This window comes from Cynoglossus semilaevis, chromosome 20, assembly GCF_000523025.1.
Source record: "Cynoglossus semilaevis isolate Cse_v1.0 chromosome 20, Cse_v1.0, whole genome shotgun sequence".
NCBI classification, from domain to species: Eukaryota; Metazoa; Chordata; class Actinopteri; order Pleuronectiformes; family Cynoglossidae; genus Cynoglossus; species Cynoglossus semilaevis.
In genome coordinates this window covers 12263416-12283089 of record NC_024326.1, presented here as the reverse complement: position 1 = coordinate 12283089, position 19674 = coordinate 12263416, and the positions used below count along the sequence as shown (strand labels likewise).

At 39.6% G+C, this 19674-nt stretch overlaps 2 protein-coding genes across 10 annotated transcripts in view; one reads left to right on the top strand and one right to left on the bottom strand.

Moving 5' to 3' along the window:
- Positions 1-3323, top strand: part of LOC103396647 (tissue factor-like) — a 4243-nt gene extending 920 nt beyond the window's left edge. Inside the window, exons 2-7 of the mRNA XM_008334819.3 lie at positions 56-173; positions 672-761; positions 1074-1180; positions 2460-2638; positions 2754-2919; positions 3144-3323. Of these exons, the coding sequence (XP_008333041.1) occupies positions 56-173; positions 672-761; positions 1074-1180; positions 2460-2638; positions 2754-2919; positions 3144-3292 (809 nt within the window). The 3' untranslated portion in view covers positions 3293-3323. The remainder of the gene's footprint in view (positions 1-55; positions 174-671; positions 762-1073; positions 1181-2459; positions 2639-2753; positions 2920-3143) is intronic.
- Positions 1-18601, bottom strand: part of LOC103396645 (uncharacterized) — a 19876-nt gene extending 1275 nt beyond the window's left edge. For 2 of the 9 annotated variants that reach the window (XM_025066145.1, XM_025066146.1), the window contains exons 1-16: positions 17951-18600; positions 17665-17718; positions 13488-13584; positions 12377-12504; positions 11984-12248; positions 10729-10890; positions 10027-10224; positions 9527-9685; positions 9277-9357; positions 9048-9189; positions 8745-8789; positions 8127-8585; positions 6421-7850; positions 4987-6283; positions 3721-4039; positions 3120-3329 (exon numbers count right to left, since the gene is read on the bottom strand). In XM_025066145.1, coding sequence (XP_024921913.1) covers positions 6236-6283; positions 6421-7850; positions 8127-8585; positions 8745-8789; positions 9048-9189; positions 9277-9357; positions 9527-9685; positions 10027-10224; positions 10729-10890; positions 11984-12248; positions 12377-12477 — 3090 coding nt within the window. In that variant the 5' untranslated portion in view covers positions 12478-12504; positions 13488-13584; positions 17665-17718; positions 17951-18600 and the 3' untranslated portion in view covers positions 3120-3329; positions 3721-4039; positions 4987-6235. Of the gene's footprint in view, positions 1-3119; positions 3330-3720; positions 4040-4894; positions 6284-6420; positions 7851-8126; positions 8586-8744; positions 8790-9047; positions 9190-9276; positions 9358-9526; positions 9686-10026; positions 10225-10728; positions 10891-11983; positions 12505-13487; positions 13585-17664; positions 17719-17950 lie in introns of those variants that run through there. The other 7 variants (XM_025066147.1, XM_025066148.1, XM_025066150.1 and 4 more) reach the window with 7 other exon arrangements.
- Positions 18602-19674: the final 1073 nt, after the last annotated feature.

Below are 19674 nucleotides of genomic sequence, written 5' to 3'. Positions count from 1 at the left end.
AAATATCAGGTTCCCTTTGGAGACTGATGAAGTTTGTTGTTGTTGAACATTTCAGTCACAGAGGATGTGCCCAAAGCAGAGAATGTTCACTGGACATCTTTGGATTTTAAAACCATCCTCCGCTGGGAGAGCAAGGCAATGATGGGCTACACCTACACTGTACTCTACTCAAGGTGACCACATACACACAAATACACAGTCTTTTTGTCTCACTGTCTTTTCTGTCATGAAAACTGTGCAGCAGAAAATCTAAGTCAAAATGTATCACATTTAAATCATTAAAACAGACATATCTCTCAAGACTTTCACCAAAAAAAATATTTTTTTTTGCCCAAACTTGAATGTTGAAATTATTGAAGAGGTTTATTACATACTAAAGTGGCATCTGCTGAAATCCAGCTCCTTCTATAGTTTAACTGAAAAGACCGTGTTACTGTACGTCTTCAACTGAAGTGGTTCAGAATATTGTCTTGTTTTCCAAAACGTAACTTTTGAAAGTTTCAGTTAAATTACTCCCTCAAACTTTACTAAATGACTAATGCTAAATTAATTAATGCTTTTTAAATTAAAACAACTGATTAGAAGTCAGTTTTTTTTATTTTCAACTTTGATTTTATACTGCACTGTAGTCTATAGTTTCCCTCATAATTTGTTTTTAAATGATCTCGCAGGGCTGGCGCAGACTGGATTGAACATATAGACTGTATGCAACTGTCAGAGATGGAATGTGACATGACCAACCTCCTCAGACCATTCAACAGGTACAGTATATGTGGATTATACTTTTATCACCAATGAAAGATGACGTTCAACTTGACTTGATTCATCAGTTTGCCAACCTCTAACGTTCTGTCCTCTCAGAGAGTGATTAAATAACTTCCAAGGATCTCCATGAGCACATGTTTAGTCCTAGTCACTGTGAATAATACTTTACACATTAATAAGTTGAATTTAAAGTGTGTTTCTAAGAAGAACAGCGAGAGGGATTTTACAAACCAGGCTATGTATTTCCTTTTTTGATGTTACCTCATATCTCTGACTCCAATGTTTGTCAATGTGGGTTTGATGGACAGGACCTACACAGCTGACATCCAAACAGAACATGTGGAAATGGATTACAACCATGACCCAGAGGAACTGACTCACACATACTCACCAGAATTCAACCCCTACAAACAAAGTAGGTATTGCAACACACACCTCACGCAAGCAACACTTTGAATGACTACTGACGATGACACATCAAAAAAAATCTTATATGTAATACTACAGGATGATTGATCACTGCAGTAAAAAACATGCACGTCAGACAACTAATACTTCTACTACTGGTGATGATCTGATTAGTTCTGCTTTTGTTTTAGAGGATACTCATAAAAGCTGTACAAATAATAACAAACGAATAATTAAAAATGAAACGGCCGTGATGAAGTGAAACTGCAGTTTACAGGTTCACTGCTCAGCCCAGGGCTGTGGAAACAGGAGGTTTGCATCAGACGGGCTAAGATAGCACGCAGTAGTGTGGATGTGAAGGAGGACTGAGAGATATGATGGAAGGCAGAGGACGGTTTGGTGTGTGAGAGGGAGAGACACGATCTGTACGCAGCACGGTGCAGAAGGCCAACGTTGAGCCGCTGAAGGACATGAGCAATGTTGTTATGATAGAATGTATGAGTCAGCGTTGAGCAGCAGAGATGTGGACACACTGAAGTTTTACGAGGAGCCTGTATGTAGGAGTAGTCGAGTCTGGAAAGCATAAAAGTGGGCAGGACATAAACTGCACCAATTCCAATTGTATTTACAATATAAAGAACATTTAAGAGTTGTTCAACAAAACACACTCCAAGGATTTAAGTAATAAAATAAAATAATTAAACCCTAACAAACTCTAGTATGTACATTTTAGCTCAGTCATACATTGGAAGCAATTCATGCGCCTCAAATAATGTTACTTTAGCCAGGAGAGGGCGTTGCACCTAAGTATTAATTATATAAGCCAACAACAACATTTTCTTTTATCAGGAAGCAAACGCGTTACACAACCAACTTTACTGCTTATCTAGTTGGTTTGTCGATGCATATTTTCAAACTTGAGGAAAGATGTTTTGAACAGGAACATTTCCACCTGGCACTAACAGGGTGGAAAAGTTTGGGAATGCTATGTACCATCTAAATACAACATTCCAGGGTAAGGAGCTACAGTAATTGGTAACAGATGATGAGAAAAAAAAACCAAAGCTGAGTATGACTCAGAGAAACAGTCCCTCGAGCACAACAAACACGATTCAGTGTTCAAACACAAAGCACTGACAGATTTGAAAGGACTTTGTCAAAAATGCTATTAATACTTCTGTAATCTGACTCCTGGTAAAAGAGGGAATTAAAGGATTGGTTTATGTTTAGAGTTAGTTGACTTAACTGTGTTGTAATCAGATAAATGTTGATTTCATCCTCTTAAGGTAATATCAGTGCTGCAAACTTCACGGTGCACATTGTGAACAAGCGCACAGTGGCTGTCAACATCACTGATCCTCTCACTGGGATTCATGAGAACAATAAACAGCTCAGCATCAGAGATGTCTTCAGAAAAGACCTGAAGTACAAGATCAGCTACTACAAGTCTGGAAGCACAGGCAAGGTACAACCTCCAGAAATACTGTAGTAGACACAGTATCGTATATTTTGTGGTCAGAATTAAGCATTTAGAAGTTTAAAGAAATCTTGTCATTTTGTAATGTTCTCTGCTGTGACAGAAAGACATTGTGTCTGACTCCAGTGTGACCGAGGTGCCGAACCTTGATACGGAGGAGGGTTACTGCTTCATGGTTGCGGCTTTTATACCTTCCAGACCCAAAAGCACACAGCTGGGGGCCTGGAGTAAGCAGCTGTGTGTAACAGGTCCCAGGACTTTCCTGCACGGTACGTCAACACATCCAACTACCACAGAACACAAGGGGCAGAGAGGCTTTAAAAAGAAGATAACTCTCAAGAGTACCAGTTCCAGCAGGTTGATATGCTGGATCACAGTGATGCAGTGTTTTTTTGTGATATAGTTTGCTTTACTTCTAGCCATAAACTATGTTACTGTAATAACAATTTAAGGTGAAATGATTTGTTACCTTGTCCTGTGTCTGATCCTGCAGAGCTGAGTGTTGGAGTGTGGGTTGGTGCAGTGGCCATTCTTCTCGTGGTCCTCGTCATCATCATTGCTGTGACTGTACTCTGTTGTAGATGGTGCCGACGGAAGCGAAACGACCAAGTAGAAACACCTCAGGCATTAGTACCTCGTTAATGTAGATTTGTTTTTCTCTCTGTACTGTCCAATTTTTCTGAAAAAAAAAAAAAGTCCCAGTCCATATTGTGTTTGAAACACAACTTAATCCTTCTCCATAATTTCACCCTATTTTATTTAATTTTCACTTTATTGATTGATTTGTTTTTACTCTGGTTTTCTTAAGTCTGATTTATGTCTCCCTCTTGTGGTGGCTCTGACACCCTACGACTTGGAAAATACTAACGTCCAATAATTTGGTGATTTTTTTTTTCATATTTTTAAATATTCATTCTTTAGCAGCTAATTACTAATTGTTAAAATTAATGAAGCTTCAATGAGAAGCATTTTTAGCAAACCTAATGCATTCAAGTTCCATTTGAATTTTTTTTTGAATTTCTAGAGATAAGACGGAAAACAGTGTGGATCATATCATCCAGGGTTCTTACTGTATATTCAGACAAACAGGTGTGGGGTTTCGACAGAGACCTCTCGTCTTCCTCAGAAATGTCACAGGATGATGAAGGAGCATGTCTGCTCTCATGGACCCAGAGCGTCATCCTAGAGGAGCAACAAGGCAGGAGGAATAACAGTTCCTACCAAACTTTGGTGAAAACAACCAATAAAAAGATGACACAAGAGACATTTCTAAAAGAAATGGGAGCTTACCGTCAAAAATGTCACGATGAATCTATATGAACCTGAAGGATATGTTCTGTGTCGAGACAAGACAAACCTAGTGGAACTAAAGTGGATTCGTCTGTGGCTCTGGTCGTTGAGAGAGAACAGGTTTAATTAGGATCAGAGAAAGAGAGAGCAGAGAGTTTCTCCATGGACAACAGAGCGTCAAGCAACATACAATCACAAACATCTCATGGCTCACTGTTTTACATCAGCACCGGTTTAGCACATACGGACAATATACAGTTGTGAAATGAAATATTTACATCATATTTTTTTTTTCATATTTAACAAAATTTTACAGTATATTTTTCGGCAGGTTTTTTATCAGTACGTTTTTTTGTTTCATTTCATTTTGTAATTTATACAGTAACTTTACACATATGATTTGAGGATTTATAAAGAAAACAAAAAAAAATTAAGTAAAAAAAAAATCCAAGTCTGCAAATTTATGGTAATTTATCAATAAAAAAATGAACCCATTGGAATTTTACACCAATCAGCCATAATACAACAATTGAGGGGTCAAAGTAAAAACACTGATTTCTTTTTTTTTTTGTAATGGCAACTGCAACTGAAAAATTGGGAAAATGTACAGTTTTGAGTCACAGGACCCAAACTGTGATGACTGTGAGAAAACTGGGGGGGTCAGGATGTATTTAAAGAGGAACTCAGTAAACCAGTGTCAGGGTCATCGGTGTCCACGGCTCAGTGGTGCATGTAGCGAACAAATGTCGGCCCATGTGGACGGGATCTCTGAGCAACTGTAGCTCAAAATGCTAATGATGTTAATGCTGGTTCTTAAGGAACCCCTTTAGAATACACAGTGCACAGTCAGTTGCGTTTCGGCAGCAGAAGTAAAAGCCACTGGGATGATAGTCATAATGTTGGGGCTGATAAGTGTAATTATCTGTCTGCTCATTTGACACACTGTGACAGGAGGGTTTTTACATGGATTATTGACTTAATTGTGGATGCAGCTACTGAAGGTTAGCAGATCACATTTCCGGTGTTTCAGTGACGGATGTTCACACCTGTACATGCACTTTGTCCAGAATTACTGTTCCCTTCCAATAAAGCAGCATGTAAACCATGATATCTGCACAGCTCGATGCCAGGATTCATGCAAAATCTGCAAAAACAAACAAACAAAACAAAAAGTCTGTCCTTCAGAACAAGTGATGAAATATAGAAAACCCACCAAGAAGAGTTTCAGTGAGTGTCTCTGTAGCATGTGACCAACCTACAGTGTGTAGGCTACATCCTGTGGCAGGAACTTACTGCACACCTGACATAAAAGTACAGGATATTTCAAATTAAAAGGTTCACTCTGACAGGATTCACAGTGTTGTCATGCAATCATAGAATCGGACAATTAAAGAGGTAGATGTGACCTGAAAACTGAAAAATAACCAGATGGCCACTTCAGTGACCTGGTAGGTAGACGGTGACGTGATGCACTGTACACAGATGGCTGTATTGTAATCATGACACATTAAGCATACATCTGGCCTAGACTGGGAATAAAGTGTACGTGTTGTGCTAATGACTGAGCTAACTACTGCCTTTGTCTGACCTGCAGCTGTACATCCAATGTCTGTTAGCATCTATGTACATTTTCAGATTGCAGAACACAGGAAATTAATTAGCTCCAAATAAATGATGAGCTCACAACGTTGTAGACAAAAATAAATTAATTTAAAAAAAAATCACTAATTCAAATTAGGCTGAAACTAGTTAACCAGATCACCTACACTGTTACCGCTAAAGCAGAGTATATGATGTATACTGATTTTATTTTTGTTTGGAAATATCTATTTATAAAAGGTAAAGGTCCAAACTCAAACCTCCACAAAAAGGAAAAAACAAATGCTAATGAGTGACAGTAAAATTTTGTAAAATATAAAGATTCATACCCTAAATGAACACAACTAACTACGTCAGACTGCCTTGGCACATGTTTATATGTATATAATCCTTTTTTTTTTAGTTCATCATTTTATTATTATCAACCACCATCCATACAACACACTGCTAGAGGAGCTGGAGAGTCATTTCATGTGACTGTGGCTGAAGGTCAGGCTACACTGTTGTCACTGTTCCATTTCACACAAGGAGAACATGCAAACTCCACACAAATAAAAGTCAACGACACCTAAAACCGAGGAAGGTCTGTCTAGTTCTGTTTGCTCTTCTTCTTACTCATCTGCTACTCTTCTTCACACAATGTGGCGGTCAACTCTGCCGACATGGTTACCGGCCTCCAGCGTTGATAGCAGAAGTTCACTTCAGATCGATGCCGTGAGTCTGGAATGAAGCCTTCTCTTTGACCTAGAAGAACAATTGAAGATTGACAGAAAACTCTTGACATTTATTATAGCACTTTATGCACTTTTGCTGTTCAGAATTTAAATGAAATTTGCCTAAATAAATCGGACTGTATATGAAATAAATAAGTTCAAACTGACCTTGAGCGAGGGTCGAGGAGGCCTGACGGGTCTCGTGGGTCGCACTGGCTCTGCGACTGGTTTGAACTGCCTCTTGTCCAGAGGCTCTAGGTCATCAGCCACATCAGGGCAACCGATGTATCCTCCAGCACCAAACACAGAACTCAGATCACCCTCTAACACGTTCATTGTGGGAGGGCAGTATGTATTCAGAACCTGATTGAATGGAACTGTGCTGATGTCACCGGTAGTTGTGTTCCTGGTTTTGGGAATGCACACGCTGGTGTTACTGAAGTCTAGTCCACCAAGGTCCTTCGTGGCCACGTCACTATCTGAGCTGTTATCAGTGGAGCTGAGCTCTGGTTCTACAAAGCTCTTGTTATTGTTGTTGGCTTCAGGAGAACCTTCCTTACACAGCAAACTCTCCACGCCCATGTTGCTATAGCTATCAAAGTCTAGTACTTCTGGAATTTTGACACTTATCAGCAAAGTTTCATCATTGGCAGGGCTTTCAGAAGATGGCGCCTCCTCATCACCTTTGCTATCAAGGTCTAACAGTTCTTGGTTTCCTACCTGTGAAGCGTCTTGATCTTCAACTTGAGAACATTCCAGGAGTTCTTTATTACTAGGACTACAAGGTTCCACAACTTCCTGGTTGCCATAATTGTAATTCTCTAAAAGTTCATCATCACATGTATTGTGACCAGGCTCCAGCAACTCCTGGTTACCGTGAATGAAAAGATCAAGGAGTTCATTGTTGTCATTTCTGACAACTGCTTCGTTTTCAACGATGGAGGAGTCAAGAACCTCTTGGTTTCCATTCTCGTACAAATCCTTTTGGCTACAATGTTCTGGCAGCTCTTGGTTTTTGGCCATGTCAGGTTCAAGTACTTCTTGATTAGAATATTCATATGGTTCTACTTGCTCATCACTGTCATAAGTGCACTGTTCCATTGTCGGCTGGTAATCAAAGCCACAGAGGTCCAGCACCTCCTGGTTCTGCTCATCAGGACAGAGCTTGAAGCCATACGGGTCAGAGTCTTGGTCTGCGTGAGGGGACGTGATGTCCAAACCATAAGAATCAAAGTTCATCTCATTCGGTTGAGGTGAATGTGGTTCTGAGTCAAAGGCCAAATCATGTTCAGGAGGTTCTGGGCTCGAGGAGGCTTCATCTGGGTCTAAGAGTGTATGATTAGAATGTTCTGGACTAAGTTTGAACCCATATGGGTCGAAGGAAGACTGACAAGTTGCTTCATAGTTCAAGTCAAAGCTAATCTCTTTGTTTTCTTGTAAATCAGGCTCAGCGTTTTGGGAAAATTCAGGAGATGGTTCAGGAGCCGTTGGCGTTTTGCTTTCTTCTTCATTGTTATCAAATCTTTCCACCTCTGGGCTGGAGGAACCACTGACCGGACTCTGTTTAGGGCTCATTGGAATTTGGTCAAAACTTGGATCTGGAAGAAGAGAACATTAAAGTCAGGTTACTAACAAAGATACAGGATAAAAAGATTAATTAAAAAACATCAAACTTCGTAGATAAAATTAGGTCAGACTCTTACTACTTATGTCAACACTGAATACAATACAACCTTAATTTATAATCGTAAATGACAGGTTTAAAAATATAATACACACTTAATGTGGCCCTTATTTGTTAGATAGCAGTAAATCATTCTGAGTAAAGAGTGAAGCAGATGCAAAGTTTCTTAAAAAGACTGAGACGGAGTTACCCTGTTTCAGTTCTCCTGGGGGCTGAAGGGTAGTTTCATCAGCTAATGATCCCAGACTTTGTTCTTCAATGTCAGAAGGAGGAGTGGGGGCATGAAGGTCCAGCTCATAACCATTGGGGTCTGATTCCACAGAATACTGCCCCTGTGACCTCCAGCCCTGCTGGGGATCTGGTCCCAGCTCATCTGATGAACTCTGAATGGGTTTAAATCCATGCGAATTCCCGATGGTGTCCAGATCCTCTCGGCTGTAGCTGATCTCAATGTCACTGTCTTCATCAGGGAATTCTGACTCAAAGCACTGAGTTCCTGTTGAAGCTTTATTTTCAGCACAGGACAGACTGGTGTCTACTTCATCACCAGCATTTCCTGCTCCCTCCACTGCACTGACATTGGGCTCTTGATACAAAATGTCTGCTACGAAGGGATCGCTGCCTTTGAAAGGATCAGAAGCAAATCCATCTGACAAAGACATAATTTGATCTAATTTAGTCTTAACATGCTGACTTAATGGTCTCATAAACATGAAATGTTAGTGAAACAACAATACTCAAGATAAAGCAAAGAAGGATCAGCCTTTGTGGTTCTTTAGAACTTTATGTTCTCAGGAAAAGCACTCACCAGATGCATCACTTTTCAGGAAGATGTCGTCATTAAAAAGATCATCTGAATAGAAATAAAGTTAATAGAAACAGAGTGGAAGACAGAGATCCAGAGAAAATTATTTTCAAACCAAAAAATTCTGCACAGCTGAACATTTTTAAAGATAACTTCAAAATAAGGACCAAAACTTTGAATGTTTTCAGAGCCAGAATCAGAAACAAGTATTTGACATGTCATGCAAAGTTAAATGTATGTTAAAATATCTGTTAAAATAATGATCATTTGCTTTGGGTATTTCGTCTTGATTTATATTTGACATACGGTCAGTCTGACAGTTGGCAAAAGGGTTGGCTTGGTAGAAGTCCAACTGGCTCAGGGGCTTCGGACTGTGCTCCTCCAGTTTCTGAACTTCGTTGTTGATTTCATTCTCCTCCGGGTCATCCTCTGTGTCAGATCTTTCCATCTGTGGATTATAATTCCAGTCCCCTGTGTGAGACAACTTGTGTTCTGCACGAAGAAAAGAAGAGCAATTGTGGAGAACTCTGCGTACCTTTGAAGAACTGCTCCTACTGTCAATGATCTCCTCTCTGGTGTCTGCCAGATTTTGACAAAAAGACGAGTTGCTGGCCCTCTGGTGGCAAAACATGAGAGGTAAAATCATTAAATAAAGATTTAAGATGAAAATGGTATGCAAGATGATGGAATCATGTCATAATTACACACACACACACACACACACACACACACACACATATATATATATATATATATATATACTCATGTATATGTGTTGACTTTACCATTATCAGGTCAGCATAGGCAGGCAGTGACTGACTCCTTCCCCATGGCTTCAGGGGAAGTGGATCATCTTCTGTGGTGTCTGCAGGAGATGTTGACACCTCCAGTTGACTTTCTGGAGTGACTGCACTTTCAGACATAGAACACAGAGTGTTCTCCTCCTACGCAAAAAAAGCAGAATGAGGTGTGACCAGGAAGGAGAACAAAACGAAAAGTATTTTAGGAGATTGCAGTTGACAACAAGATATCAGGTGATTTATTTTTGGAACATATCATTTCCTCTGTGTAACTCAAGTGGCAGATGAGTTCATTGTGTATTTATATATTTAGGTATTCAAATCAGGTACAGCCAATTGTTCTTTTACTAAATTTAACTACTACATGACAGAAGAATGGCCATGTGGGCGTGGATTTCCTCCAAGTAGTAATAGATTAATTATTCCCTGTATTCACTCACATATTATCTATAGAGATAAGTGATTTTTATATACTGTATTTGTACCTGCAGGATCTCTTCATACGACTGTCTGATGGAGTCCTGCAGCGGTGTGTTTCTCTCTCCAGCCTCCTCCACCTTCCTCTTTGCCACTTTCACTTCCTCTCTGAGCCGCCTCAGCCTCCACCTGGCTCTGGCAAGTTCCCGCTCATATTCCTCCACTTGGCTCTCCTTTTTCACCTCCTCAGTCTGCAAGGACAGGATCTGACAGAACAGCAGGCTTTAGTTCAAATCACTGACTGTACGGAAAGATGAGATTAAGTTTTTTCTTTTTAAAGTCAGCAAGAAATGGAAGTCGAGGTGAAGCGCCGGCTGGTGGGGGCTGATTCACAAACTCATCTAAAATGTATCCAAAAAGTAGGGCGACCAAACTTTTTAATATTTTTAATCTGATTGACCACAAGTTAGCTGTGCATTCATTATGTTTAAACATTATTAATCATAGTTTAAATGTATTATGACAATTCTAAACATGACCAAAAATATTTTTTTGTACAATACTGGCAACAGAAAAATAAATAACAACAGAGAGATGGAATTAAGGATTTAATCCATGCATTAAAATGTGTTAAAAATTCCTTGATGACACTTTTAGCTAAATTTAGTGACAGGGTCATTTTTACAATCCTAGCAAAAACATCAAAAACAGGCAACTTTGGTCTTTAAATTCCTAAGCCCAGATTAAGTAAGTAAGCAGCTCCTCCTCACCTGTTGACTCTCTTCATAGCACAGCTGCCTGGTCTCCTTTATTTCTTGGATCAACTTTTCTTTATGGCTTTCCAATTTTACCAGAGTCTCCTCCAGCTCCTTGCGGTCAGACTGCTGCTCCTGAAGCTCTAGGTTCTCCATCGCCACTGCATTCTCCAGCTCCTAGGACCACACACAATGTTTTCAACCATGATGACATGATTAGTCGTGAACATGTAGCCTTACATACAGAAGAAGACAAGAAATAATCTTCGGGCAGAGTTATTCCAGAAAGTAGATAGTTACTGCTAGTATGGAATCATGTAAATATTTCTCTGTTACCTTGTCAACATTCACACTCACATTCATACCTATGGCCAAAGTAACATTCCATGGAAGTTATTTAATTACGGTTTATGACAATCTAACGCTAACATTAGCATGTCTCAAACAGAAAGACATGACAATAATATGAATAAAGATATCTAAATATATATTTTATTGCTTTTTGTGGAATGTCATAACTGCATAAAGATCGAATTAATTTACATTGAATGTGATGAAGGTGAAAATCAGGCCCCTGTAAGTGAGCTGTAAATTTGTCTGATATATTGCCCATTTCTGTAGCACTTGTTATGCAACATTATATTAGTTTGTTCAAAATAGAACAGCGATGATGGATGATGTAAGATTTGGCCTCAGGCCGTTTGAGTTCAAGACCCACAGTATAAACTGAATCGCCAAGTACAGCCATCCCATGGTTTATTAAGTCAAGACTGTCAAGACCGATCATGTCATTGTACTGCGAACAAATACATGCGTGGAGATCAGATATTGCTTCTTGTGCTCAGTTGGTAAATTACAACTATGTTAAATTACAGGTGAAAATTTCGTTTGGGCTTTAGTTAACTGTGTATGAAAATGATGTTGAGAAACAAAAACAGAAGATGAACGAAGACCTGGAAGTTGGACAGTCATTATTCATTCATGGTTTTTTAAACAACCAAACATCTGACATTACAGTATATGACAGTGTCACTGTATAGTGAATAATCCAACAATGGAGATTCAGGCAGGACCCTGATCACACAAGAACGGTTTTGGATGGATGGATGGATGGATGGATATTAAACCTGAACTGAAAAATATATTACACACACCACACAAACACACACACACACTAATTAAGACCACACTACAACACTATGCAGAAAACAGCCACAGGTAAACAATACACAAAGTACAAATTACTGACACACACACACACACCACACACCAATGCCAGATGCCGTGGTCTTCTTACTCTGATCTCTGCCACCTTGGCAAGGACACCCTCATCCGTTTCCCCGACGGTATCTTTGTCCCAGGGCGACGACCAGCAGAGGAAACAGGAGTGTTTAAGCAGAGAGGAAAGAGAACAGTCGCTCTTCCAGTCTGCCTTTCCTCCATCACGTCCTCCTCCTCCTTCCAATGAGCCATCTATTTTTTCCTGCTGCACTGCAGGCTCCTCCATTTCTGCCCTTGCTTTAGCTAGCTGTTCACTGCAGAGGAGGCGGAGCTGCTTCTCTGTGTGTGTGTGTGTGTGTGTACACTGAGAATGCACCAATGTGAGAATGAAAAGGGACTGGGGGATGAGTCACACAGTCAAAGCAGCAGCAGTAAGGCTTACCTCCTATCTAGTCTCCTCCTTCTTTCTCCCTCCTTACCCCCAACCATCAGACTGCTTCTCCTCTCCTCCTGCATCTCTTGTTCCCTCCTCTCCATCAGCATCACTGGACACTGCAGTATGCTTCATTTCTACCAAGACAAATCCATACAGTACATGTACAGCAGGTTAGTATGGGCCCATTCAAAGATCCAGTTAGCAGAGCTGTGCTTTCAACAATATATATTTTTCTTGTCAAAGTCAAAGCATCAGCACAATAAATTACTTATTTAAGGGATGTTAAGATAAGGCTTGATTTGCTATATTTATCATAAATGAAAAATCAAATTAAAAACATCCCTTGGTGCCCTTTGACCCAGAGAAGTTACAGCAACAGTGACTAAAAAACAATAGGTTCTTTACCTTAGCAGCCACAACAAGGCATGAACTCCATTAACAGCACATTATCTTATACTTCAATTCATATTATTGATGGTGTGCTCTGCAAACTTGGTGTGTGAGTATGTTAGATTATTCTAAATACTTTTTCATATTACATTTGTGTGATCAAATAATTATTTTTAGCAGGTTATTTTATTGAGTTAATTTAATATCTCTTTTATGTATATTTTTAAAGATAGCATTTTAAGAGAGACAATCTCCTCCCCCCTCTCTCGTGTAAAATTAAATATAAAATTATTTTATACTTTGATTCAAATTATGCAAAGTGCAAGTTTAGTAGAAACAGAGAATATCTAGTCTGTGTTATTGGAGTGTGTTTGTGTGCTAACGACTAATCAATGACGACAATTCCATTGTTCTCTACCACAGATGGCCCATTGTCTGCATTGTTAAACAAAACTGTCACGTCTCCCAGCATATGAATCTCCACCATAGAGTTTATACTCATTTTGGCCACACGGGGTCAGGGTGGTTAGTAGTCTTCCCTTATTGCAAATAGATTACTAGTACCACTAACTGGTGGTCTTCTATTTTAGAGTTTTCTATATTCTCCAATTGTGTACGTGTTTTTTCTCCATGTTCTTTCATTTTGTTCCATAATCTGACATTAATACAGGATCAGGTTAATTGCCTGCTCTAAAATGATCATTGGTTTAATTGTAAGCATACACACATGTGCTTAGTCACGTGGCCCTGTGATGGACTGGACAGTGTGTACCCCGCCCACTCCCGTTGCCCGCAGGGGTTGTCTCTAGCTCCCTCTAGCGACGCTGAAAAGAAAAAGCAGTTGAAGATGGATGAATGAGTTTCCAAACCACACAACCAGAAGAGGGTGCTGTGGGTAAAGGAAAGCTCCATGATATGGAGTCAGGATATCAGGAAAGCTCCATGATATGGAGTCAGGATGTTTTATTATAATTTATCAGAACAGTTTATACATACATTTGTGAGAGAGATGTGTATCAACAGGAGCTAATTACGTTTTGTACATATGTAAGACCATACTTATCCACCCTAGAAGAATGAAACCAACCCGGATTAACTTGGTGTTTCACTGACTCTCTTTGCTTGGGTTATTATTGATTTAAAATAACATAAATACAACATATTTAACACAGAGTTTATATTGTTTAATTAATCTGAAGCACAGATACTAAAGGTCTAACTAACAATTAATAGTTTTAGCAAATTGTTGTGAAATTTAAAATATTTTTTAAATACTTATTTTGATGTAATAATTAACCTAGTATTATATATACATATACAGACACAAACAAATTTAACAAATACAAGCAAACAAATGCACATGCACCCACACACACCCAAATGCACAAACACACACACACACAATCATTCCTAGTGTGGCCCCGCTGTCAATTAGTTCCACATCACTGCATCTAAACGGTTTCTATACACTGGTACTCAACAGTTCCACATACTGTTTCAGGGTTACTCCTGCAAATTATCCTGGTTAACTGCTACCACTGTACGTAGGATTAAATGAACTCTGTTCCTCAAATAACACTTTAATCAGAGATGGACAGGGTGATGAGTTTTGACCTGAAACAAGGGCAATAGGACATAATCAGAGATGGACAGGGTGATGAGTTGTGACCTGAAACAAGGGCAATAGGACATAGAAGCTTGATTTTTTTTTTTTTTTGGTAAATGATGTTAGAGTAGAAAAAACAAAGACTAAAAAATAGCATCTGCATCAGCATTAATTTAAAGTCCCAGAGTCCATTGAGGCAGTTCTGCTCCAGAAACACAGATTCAAGCTTTGATTAATTACAAAAATATAAGCATATTGTTGAGCCCCCAGGGCAGACTCATACAGTAAGGAAGCTATGCCAGAGGCAAGAGGGGTGGGGTCACACATCCACCCACCACCACGGATATCCAACAGAGGACAGGGGGTGTTTGGACATTTCCTCATCTAGGGATTATGGAGCTCAATCAGACTTCGGGCAGATTATGTCTGAGAGAAACAGACTCTACAGGGGAAGCAGATTAACAACTATTTCCAAATAGGTTTGCTGTGAAAAAACAATCAGCTTTGTGATCAGCAAAACTAAAGGGCATCAAAAGAGCCACAGATGCAAAAGCGATGGTTTTCAGAGTAATAATCTGTTCCGCAAATCCTCTCAAATCCATTTGTCTCAATATGTGTAGGTGCTTAGATAGTAATTGGCTTGATATTTTTAATAATCTGAAAAATAATACCAGAAGGTTGAAGAAAACCAATTTGGAAGCTTGAGATTTGATTGTTGACTCTCACATTGTCAGATATACTAATCCATGGTAAATGGTTAAGCCATGCAGATTTAATACATGCACCTATCATGTTGTTAAGGACTGACAATATAGAGCTGAAAGTCTCAGTGCTGTTTTTTCACTGATTTGACGGTAATCTTATTAGAGACTTTGTCATGTGATCTTTAAGGCCAAACAAATTGATTGTTGCTGGGTAAAATCTAGTAGCTATACAACTTAATATTTTGTGTGTGAAAGTGGATTATTGCTCATTATTTTAATCTTAAAGCAAATCTGGGACCAGTTAATTCCTGTCAATTCTCATGAATAGTTACGATAACACAAAAGCACACATTTATGTTTATGTACGTATATACAGACAGATATATAGTTATATATTTGCAGTCTATACTATATTGGCAATTGTTCACACGTTTATATATGCACAATATACTCAATATATACACTAGTATGCCTAGTTGCATGACAAGATTTGTACTGTTTACAATTTACATGTATTTTCACAAGTGGCTTTCGTTGGATTTATTTTTATTTTATATTGTCCTTTAATTGAAGTTTTCCTGCAATTACAATATATTCATATTTTTGGTTTTTCTACATATTTCACATTTTATGTTTTCTTTTATTATTCATTTACTCCCCACATTATTGTCAATGTTTATGTACAGCAGAAAGAGAATTTCATCTTACAGAAAACAGTGTTTCTTTAACAAACTTCTTCTTCTTCTTTTCCTTTCGGCTTTGTCCCTTTTTTGAGGGGTTTCTTCAACAAACAATACATGCATTTAATTGCACTAACCATAAAAAAAAAGAAAGAAATCAAACTATTTCAGTCATAAACATTGTCCATCGCACAATGTTTCAAATAAACTATTTCTTGATTTCTTTAATTTTCCTAAATTGTACAGACGATTTTTCTTGACTCCACTTAAAACCTCAGACTGATCTTCTTAAGCGTTAATGATTCCATACTGTATGACTGCTGGAACAAATTGAAACTGCATACTTTGAATTAGTAACTGTCAGTAGTGCAGTATGCTGTAGGCAGTGCAGGGTGATGGCTGACACCCTGAATGTGCATTCCACTCCATTTGCTCACTGCTGCAATACAATGTTGGTAGTCCTTTCATCGTATTTGCTCCAAATTCCTATAAGTGGGTCTCTAAATGCTCGGGCCCCAATATTAGGGCCGAGTCCCTGCTGGGAGGGCATATGGGCTGCTTTGTTGGCAGGAAGGGAGTGTGTGTGCAGGGTCCACCAATCACTGCCCTCGCCTGGGGAGTTAAACAAATTGATTGGCAGGCTATTGGTGGCCAGTTCCAGACACTGTGGTCCTTATTCATCCCTGCATAGAGTCCAGGGAACTCTGCAGTGAATGGAATTATACCTTTGCATTTTCTAAAAACACCCCAAAGCAATAAACAGGCAGCCAGGGATGGACAAGGCTGTCTTACCAACCATGTCCCAGTACAAATGTATTTTGTGATATTAAAACATTTAGGAAAACCTTTTTGTCCTCACGGGTTCTGACCGAAGGGTCGGACTGCGAATAACTGGCGGTTAAAACTAAGAGAACCTCATTTACAAATGCAAAGCACTGAGTTGTGTCTGTAACCCATTCAAGTACCGCCCACCTTCAACCTACTCCCTCACAAATGTCAATAAACTGCCTGCCAATAAGTCACCACTTATCATAATAAAGGGAATTCCTGCATTCCTCCAGAAAACTGACCGTTTCCTCCGACTGTAGTCTCGCATCGTCCACAACAAAATGACAAACACTGGAGTTTATGTTACTTTAGAAAATTACGAACAGTCTTTTAGTCATAAACAGTCATTAATGATGTTCTAACAGTAAAAATCTATGCTAACACATAAGGTGCAGACACAGAGGCGCCATCTATTGGACTGAAGGCTGAGCTGGAGGAAGCACACATGAAGATGCTGAGATTTCTTTTGAAGACAAATTCAGAAATATTACATTTACTGGTGGCTGTCATATGAATATTAAACACATACACAGACACACATACTGTATAAAAAACAAACAAACACAGATACAGTTGGAACTGCTAAGTTTAATCTAAAATGTTGGCTCTGACACCCCATTGCCTCTGAATGTTAGCGGTTGGCATTCACTTGAACTCATGTTTATGAAGCATGACTTCAGACACCAACTCGGTTCGTGTTTCCACCTCCTTCCTCCCTCTGCCCCACCACTTTTTTTTCTTTTTCTTGTTTTTTCTGTGTCGTTTTGCCAACCTGATCAAAAGCGAGTGCTATTGAGGCCATTGTTGCTCCTTCTGTATTGAAAAGGTTCTGGACCAGGTCCAGTAGAGGCAAAAAGCTGCCTTTCATTTTACAGAAAGAAGTGCTGATTTTCTTTGCTTAAATATGATCTGCGGCCACAAAACACCACTGAAGCCTTTTGCACTCAATGAAACCAAACTGAGAGAGACAGGGGCCATGGAGGGAAGACAGGGGCCCCCGCGTGCGCGCGCACACACACACACATTGCTTAACATGTGTCCTCAACTTAATCAAAGTCCTTAATTCCCCCCACCCGCGATACTCACAGTTTGGTGCAGAGGCGAAATCCACTCTCAGCTGCTCTCCCCCGGCTGCAGCACCTTGGTCAGTAACGGGCCCGGGAGCAGAAAATCAGAATTACTCAACTGACGCTAACCGTCAACAGTACATTAGCAGCGCAGCTAACGCTCCCGATTATGAAATGCAAATGTACACACATAGCTACAGTAGATAATGTCCACAGACAGTAATTGTTTTATTTAAAAACAGAGCTAAAATGGACCGTCGCCCAACTCACTCGAACAGGAGCATATATACATTTCAAGAATTTACCTTTTCACAGATTGTTTCGTTGACTTCTTGCCGAAAAAATGAAGATTTTTTCGCGGTGTTTATTTGGTCTTCTTCCTGTTGTTATTATTATTTTTTTACCGGCGCATTAGCGCTACCTTTCGTTCCGGAGGGATTAACGACACTGAGACTGAACTCGATTATATTAAATTTGGGTTTTTTTGTTTTTTTTTTAGTTTATTATTATTATTATTCGATCAATTTCAGTCAACTAGAAAGCAACTATTACATTCGACATTCTCTATAAATAAGTTAAGTCTACTTATTTAAACCACGTTAAATTAATTTAGTTGCTTTTACTAAATTCATGTGTGTAAATTCAAAGGTATTCCCTTTTTTCAGTGTACTACACCAAACACTAAGTTAAAGTTGATTGTCACCATCATTTCCAAGTCAGCACCACTAGATGATAAATATCTTGTTTCACACATTTCAGAAAAATTAACTGTAAGTGTAAAAAAGTGGGCTACACATGACATAGTGGTCAGTGCTGGGGTCAGTGTTGTGGTCCTTTCTCCAGGTTCTTTGGTTTTCACCCATCTCCCACACAAAGCATGAAGGATTGTCACTTAGATACTTAGTGTTGACTGTTCACTCTAAATTGACCGCAAGTGTGGATGCAAGTGTAAATGTGGTATTTCCCTATATGTGGAGATCAGACCATTGTCCAATTACTAACCGGATTGACTAATGGCCCCTGTACACATGCAAAAAGAGAGAGAGAGAGAGAGACTGACAGGGTGGGTATGTCTGTGGGTGGACAGGCCCAGCTGCCATTGTTGGCTCTCTATGAAGCACTGGCCTGAGTGACAGCGAGCACCAGTATGAGGTACATTATCCACCCTGACAAAACAGATCCAGTGAATTGCACCCTTTGTATCTAATGTACTGCACTCAATAAAAGTAAAAAAAAAGGGAGCAAGAGGCAGAGAGAGAGGGGGGGTGAGGGAGGGAGTGTGTTTACAGAGTGCAGTCAGCTAAACGTAAAAGAAGTCATTTTAGGACCTAAGAAAACTCAAATGCTCCCGGGTTCCTGAGAGGAGCGGCAGCCATCTTGTCTGCGGCCCCACACCTATGCTGCTGTATATCAATTCACTCATTCAGCAGAGACTGCAAACAAGCCGCTGTTTGACAACACCTGTACACGAACGACAGTGTGACACAGCGTGTGGGAGCTCCGTGAGAGAAGACAAACAACATACAGGTGGATTGTCAGCTTCCAAGGGTTTCTTTATCTAGCACAAATGTTTGACTGCTGCCCAGCATGCTTATGTAACTTGGCCCGCCACCTCAAGGGCTCCAGTAAAAAAGATTAAGAAGACCGACATACATCATATCCGTCACTGACTGCTGAGTTGTTCACACATTGGGCAGTCATTAAACCCTTGATGTTTGTCCACACTTTTTGGGGCCAACATTATCTGCAAGAACAGGAAAGACTGCTGGTGGTCAGCTCACCGGAGACTTTGACTACACAGATCACCTGACACATTTTAACATCCGCATTCTTCTAAACATAGAAAAAGTCTCTACACAAGTTTGTAACAGTTTGCCAAAATAGTAAGGAGCCTGAGAAAAGAGCTCTTCTGTGCACCTTATGTTGGACATCTCAATAGTCTCTGATGTTCATGTGGGTCTTCCACACATCGACAATATGCTTCAACCCCGATGCCTGAAAATTAAATGTCATATTCTGGAATCTAAAA